The following is a 7,026-nucleotide window of genomic DNA, read 5'->3' on the forward strand; positions in this document are numbered from 1 at the left end:
TCTCCTCTATATGGTATGCCTCATATGCCATAACAGGACAAAAAAGAAGTGCATGAGGTGTAGCAGTGGGTGTAAAGCAAGTGGATAGTAAAAAAACCCAACCTTTAATTTTCATTTTTAGTGGTAAACAAGCCATACAGTTTATTGGAATCCACCGCCGTTTTTAAGCAAAGTATGTTGCCTGTAGCTTAGACTAAAACGTTTTTCTTTCCTCAGATTATTCTCATTAGGGGAAATGCATTTGTTACTCAGTAAGTTCTAAAAAGTATGTTAAGCAGAAAATTATAGTTTTATTATCAGAGAAAACAAATAGCTATGTGCTGATCCATTTTGCTGCTGATTTGGAGGCAATCTCAGAAATATGAAACAATAAAAGTTGAAGTCTAATTGCCATTGTACTGAGATATGGAGACATTTTTCCACATGTTGAACAATCTATTTACTTAGAATTTAGAAAAATTGGGAAAAATGGATTGAAACTATAAAAAAATAGTTACATAAAAGTAATTGTTTTTTATCATTAAAATTGCATGGTGAAATTGTGATTACATAAGTTGTATCACTCTGTGTCACCATTTTATCAGCATCAGTTTCAGTCTTAGTGCATTACTCATTATGTTACTAATAAACAGCATGTCTGAAAGTACGTCTGAATTCTGAATGAGTGCAATAAAAACCAAAACCTGGGCTGTAAAATGAGAGGTCTTGTAAATCACATGGTCCAAGAAGTGAAATTAAACTAAGCTTTATAAAAAGCCACACTTTCTTTCTCTCTGTGCCACAAGTTGCTCCTCCTCCTTCTGCCTAACATCATCACTAAAGGTAGGTTTCTAAATATTATTTATCATCATTTTTAAAAGAGCTGCAGGGATTTTAAGGAATATAGTTGTTATTAAGACATTTAATAAAATTGTTTTTCTACTTAATTTATTTTATCCTGCCTTACTTGCTGTTAAAAGTTTTAGTTAAAAAAAATAAATAAATGAAAAACAATTGAGAACAAAACTGGATAAAACAAAAATATTGTTTTGTCTTTTTTATGCAAATAGGAAAAAGCCATGGGTAGTAGCTCTTCATCGTGTAAGTATCACAAATTAAAATCAGTTGCTTGATATGCATGTAATATGTACTTTTACAGTCTTATTGCATTTTCTTCTAGTTTTAATTTCATGTAAAATATTAATTTTAAACCACTTAGGCATAAAATTTTGAAATGACATTAGACTAACTACACTGTAGAATGATGTTATTGTTAATGAAAAAAGTGCTGGAAATCATTTTAGTTATAAAACTAAATCAGATATTTATTTTACAACATTTTTATGCAAAGATTTTTATCTCTTTTGTTGTGTTTAGCTACTCAGCAAGCCCCAAGTAAGTCATGAAACTCATTTTTTTATGCATTCAGAGAAAACGTGCTTTCCAAATATATTTTGCAAGTAAATATTTTTTGTCCAAACCAACTTAATGTGATTGACAAATTTTAGGATACACATTTTGTTGACTATTTCATTACTTTCATGTAAAATTCTAATTTTTGACTTTTTTTCACTCAAAGTTATATATTTGTTTTACTCCTATGTTTGTGTTTAGTTCCTCCACCCTCTCCACGTAAGTGTAATATTTTTTCTACTTCAATTGTTTTTTTGTTTTTTGTATTCTTTACATATTAAAACTCTTGACCAACTTTCTTTATGTAACTGATTGTAAATTATGTCATTTTAATATGTAGATTTTGTTTACTTTTGTAATAGTTTAATTATCTTATTTCTTTGCAGTTCTGAGAAATCCATGGAGACAAATTTCTTGGAGGTGAATATATTTCTATTTCTTGCATTTTGCCAATGTATATTTATTGGTACTGTTGCTGTCTGTTATTTTGACAACCAGCAGTTTTCTATTCTCCCCACCCTCCATATTCCATATTTACTGGCACTAATCCTAGTAGATATTTAGGACATAACTTAGTTGACCATTAACTTCTTAAGCATCATGGCTATCCGAGCACTTTGCATGTAAGGCCACATATTGTAGATTCCTTGATTTTCATAGAATCCAGCAGACAGGTTTTTACATTGTTTGTGTGTAAGAACTTTGACAGAGCTATTGTTCTGTTTATCTGTTCAGCATATCACTTGCTTCTCACACAGTCACAGACTGGCTGGCCCATGCTCACTCAGTGGAGCAATGAGACAAGAATTTGACCAGGCCTTCTGCAGCACAGGGGTATGCACCATAACAGGAAAGGACAGGCCAACCTAGACCACACAATCACAGAGCATGGGGTGAGAAACTAGAGCAGGGACTCCAAAGTAAGCTGAAGAAATGTGTTAATGATTAGCTCATTTGCCTTGACACCTGATGAAACACACTAGTGACATCATTGGTGGCGCAGATGTTTCATTTGAACTCCACTGTCTTTTCATTCTCTATAAAAGCTGCTAGGTCTGTTGGGTTTCCTCACTGTGTGTTTTACAGAGTCCCTGTACGTTTGGAAAATGTAGGATGGTGAAACAGTCTTGACACTATTGAGAATGGATGGTTATGTTGTAACTTAGATTCATTGAATAGAAAGACTACATAGAAAGACTACCAGTACCAAACATTCTATGGACCACTACTGGTCTTTGTCCTGGTGGTTGGAGACGACTGCCTTAAAGAGTATCCCAATCAGCTGTGCCACGGAGACCATTGTCCTTATATATGGAATATGTAGGGTGAAGAGATGGTTTGATCATTTTTAAGATTAATAAATGAATTAAGCTTTTTGACAAGGATGATCTGAAACAATGTTAAATATAAATTGGATCTGTTGCACTATATGTAAGACATATGTCTATGAATAATTTTCAGATCAAGTCCATGTGCTTTGGTGTGCATGTTTCCTTTATAAACTGTAAATCTTTGTCAATGCTCTAATTATAAAGGGACACTATCATCATATCAACATTCATATTTTTTAAAAGACCAGTTTATGACCAAATTCCTAAAAGCATGATGACATTTATATCACTTTTATTTGGACTTTGTCTAATGCTAATTAGCAGTTGTTAGCATGTGAGTATGAACTCTGTTGAAACTAGTCTTTAGTTGAAAGCACAGCTATGATTGTCTGTGGCTTCATGGAGCTGACAAGAAACCAGCAGTGATGATGTAAACAAACTAAGGTAATAAATGATGCCCTTCATTTACATATTTTAACAGAGACAATAAAAAACAAGGCAATTCTTTGCAGCCCTCAGAAGAACTGAAGTATGTAAAAAATTTTCAACCTCAAAATGATGACGTCAAATACATCAGAATCTTGCTTTGTGGACCAGTCGGTGCTGGAAAGTCCAGCTTCATCAACTCTGTCAGTAATGTCTTACGAGGGAGAATGGCCATCCCTGCTTTGGTCAGTGCAACCACAGCTGACCAAAGTTTCACCAGGAAGGTAATATAAACTCCTTGTTGTACTCAAGAGTTGACAGTTTCAACACATTTTCAGAGTTCTTGGTGCTAGTATATGCAAGCTGTCTGTATAATAATTTATTACTTTATCACTTTTTTATCTCTACTTGGTTGGCAATGTTTTAAAAAGATATTTTAGTATGGTGGTCAACAGATGCAAATGCACAGCAAACAGCTAAATGAACAGCAAATGGTGAAATGCACTGCAAAGAGCTAAAACCGCCACAAACACATGAATGATGCAAACTCCAAAACACAACACAAAAAAACAAATGCAAAGAAAAAAAGCAGCAAAACAAAACTACTGCAATTACACAAAATAGACAGAAGCAAAAGGAAATAGCTACAAATACCAAAAACACCAATGAAGCCCCAAAAGACCTGTAAGTAATAAAAAAGCTTCTAACTTACTTCATAAAACAGAAGTGCATCAGACCACTAGGGTGACTCGAGGTAGACTCAGCAGTGTCTTCCTGCTGTTTGACCCAATGCTGGCAGTGAAATGTTGGTCAGCACACCTGTCAGTGCTCCCTCCTCCTAAACACAGTGGTTCACTTGAGGACCATCAACAAATTACAGAACCAATGACACTTTAAAAAATAAAAAAAATAATCTCTATGTCATGAGAACTTCTGACCAAGAGTTAATGTTGAATTGTTTTACTAGACTGGAGAAATAAGACACACCTAATTGTATCTGTGTTTTATTAATAGTTTTATGAAATAATAAGTGTTTTTTTGCTCAATAGCTTCCATGTCTTGAGACCAGGTGAAGAAAAAAATAATGTTGATTTGCTTCATCAGAGTGGAGTAATAAGACACACCTAGTTGTATCTGATTTTAAATAATTTTATATTTTTATTAATATTTTTATGTAAATTAAGTGATGAAAAACTTATGTTGAATTATTTCATTAGACTGGACTAATAAAACACATTCACATGATGAAACAATATTTTTCATGACCTGAAGTCAAAGAATAGAAGCTATTGGGAAAAAAACTTGTTTTTTCATAACAAATATTAAAAAAATATATAAAATTTTAAGATCAGATACAGTTAGGTGTGTCCTATTTGTCCAGTCTAGTGAAACAATCTAACATTAACTCTTGTTTAGAAGTTCACATGACATGGATGTTTTTTAATTTTTATTTTTCAACTGTCATTGGTTTGGTAATTTGTTGATGGCCCCTAGGCAAACCACAGTCTTTAGGGGGAGGGAGAAAATGGAGGTGGGCTGACCAACAGCTCACTGCCAGCACCGGGTCAAACAGCAGAAAGACACTAAAGTCCACCTCGAGCCCCATGGTGGTCTGATGCACTTCTGTTTTGTGGAGTAAGTTAGTAACTTTTATTTATTTAAGCAAAACAAAGGCAAATTTAAAAGGAGTTCAGTAAATTTATATTAAATAAACTTCCACATATCAGTCTGTTTTTTCAGGGGTTTTTTCTTTTTAGCATTTCTTTTTATCTAAACTATACTACAATTCTGTCTCTCAGTATGAAACCCACAAAATCCAGAAAGATGGCAAAGGAAACTATTACCCCTTTGTGTTCAATGACATCATGGGTCTGGAGGACGGGACTGGAAGAGGAGTCAGCGCACATGATATCAAACTGGCCTTGATGGGACGTGTAAAGGAGGGTCACAAGGTACAACTGTTACACTTTGTAAATGTTAGTTTTTAACATCATTTGAAAAGACAAACCATTATTTAGATCCTTTTAAATTTACACTTAGATAATGAGATTTTCATTAATTTTTGTTGCTATTATATAATTTGTCCTGCCTCTGAGAAACCTAGTCCACACAAGAATAAAGGCTTTTTGTAAAACATAAACTCTGATTGTTCTTTTAATAAATCACCACTCATTTAACTTTTTCAGTTCAATCCTGAGTCTCCACTGTCCCCTGATGATCCTGGCTACAACTCTTCTCCATCTCTAGATGACAGAGTCCATGTTCTGGTTTGTGTCTATTCTGCTAATGTACCAGAAATGAGGTCCTCCACTTTACAGAAAATGAAGAAAATCAGAGAAGCAGCCAGCAATCTGGGTAAGAACAGACTAGAAACACTAATGATAATTATGATATATGCCAAACTAAAGTCTGAAATGCTTTTATTGTTTTGCACTTCATCAACCATTTGAAGAACTGATTGCCAGTTTGTAAAATATAAACTTACCTTTCAAGATAAATGTAACATTACACAAGACAAATACATTTGTGCAGGTATTCCTCAAATGGCTGTTCTCACCAAAGTTGATCAGGTCTGTGGTGAAACTGAAAAAGATCTAAGAAATGTCTACCAGAGCAAACATTTAAAGAAAAAGGTGAGTTTTCAAAGGATACCCTCAGAGTATGAATGAAACAAACTGATAATGTCAGTGTTTGACTTACAATGAAATACTGTTTCTTTGAAATATAGATGGCCGATTTTAGCTCAAGTCTGGGAATTCCAATGAACTGCATCCTTCCTGTGAAAAACTACAGTCATGAAATCAAAGAAGATTCAGATGTTGACACTCTGATCCTGAGTGTTCTGAAACTGATGATTAATTTTGGAGAAGACTACATCAACAAACTAGAAAGCAACAAAGCAGGCTGCTAAAATATCACAACAGTACAGTGTGTTTACGTTTTAAGGCACATTCAAGTTAAATAATCCACAAATGCAGTGATGTACTGAATATTCTAATGTACATTGTTCCTCCAGTGTCAGTCAGGAGTGAGTTTAGAATACGACCGATAGGTTAGGTAAAAAAATGAACATACAAAATCTTCGCTTGTGTGTTAAATATAAAATGCAAATATATAAAGATGTAAAATATTTGAGAATGGCTATGTTAAAATGCAAGAGTGTTCAAATCCTACAGGTAGAACTTTTCAGTATAGTATACACACTTGTAAAATACACAGAAAAATATGGCATAACTTGTTCTGATTTTTTGATCTATAAAAAAAATCAAGTTGTGTAAAAGACATATCTATGTTGTGGAAAGAGTGATATTTTCTAGGGAAGAAAATAAAGTAAGAATGGAATACCCTACTTGTTTTGGTATCTTTTATTTTCAGGAAAACCTTAAGTGGACATTCTGCAATCAACAAAAGTTGATATCAAGAAGGCCAAAGCCACAAGATATCTGTGGAGAAATATGCTCTTGATGACGTTATCAGTGATGGTGTCAAATCATCTGGGGTCAGAGTGCAGTAAACAGCAAGTGAACTGGCTGATACTAGAAACCTGTAATCTGAAAGATGTCTTCCCTTTCTAAATAAATTGTTATTAATACTTATTTTCTATAACAGTGTACACTTATATGTGATTTTTTGAAATAAATTCTTTAATTTTTTATTTTTTTACATACAAATGTGGTTTTTGCCTTCATGTGATGAATGTTGGAAAGAGATGTTGTGAAAAATGCAGGATACTGCAGCAATATGAGTACTGCAATAGTTATCTTAGCCTAACTATTGTTGATGCAACACTACTGTGTAAATCTTGAGAAAGAATCAGTTAAAAATCATTATTCTCTTTTATTAGTTTTACAAAGTATAAGCATAAACAATAATGATA

At 33.5% G+C, this 7,026-nt stretch overlaps 1 protein-coding gene across 1 annotated transcript; it reads left to right on the forward strand.

Annotated features, from left to right (window-relative positions):
* Positions 1–941: 941 nt before the first annotated feature.
* LOC108250447 (interferon-induced protein 44-like) lies at positions 942–6,496 on the forward strand. Its single transcript, XM_025002556.2, has 9 exons — positions 942–1,080; positions 1,357–1,374; positions 1,594–1,611; positions 1,779–1,812; positions 3,205–3,433; positions 4,949–5,101; positions 5,336–5,504; positions 5,682–5,782; positions 5,878–6,496. The coding sequence occupies exons 1-9, from the start codon at positions 1,059–1,061 to the stop codon at positions 6,058–6,060; spliced, it is 927 nt and encodes a 308-aa protein (XP_024858324.1). The 5' UTR covers positions 942–1,058; the 3' UTR covers positions 6,061–6,496.
* Positions 6,497–7,026: the final 530 nt, after the last annotated feature.

This window comes from Kryptolebias marmoratus, linkage group LG6 (assembly GCF_001649575.2).
Source record: "Kryptolebias marmoratus isolate JLee-2015 linkage group LG6, ASM164957v2, whole genome shotgun sequence".
In the NCBI taxonomy this organism is placed as follows: domain Eukaryota; kingdom Metazoa; phylum Chordata; class Actinopteri; order Cyprinodontiformes; family Rivulidae; genus Kryptolebias; species Kryptolebias marmoratus.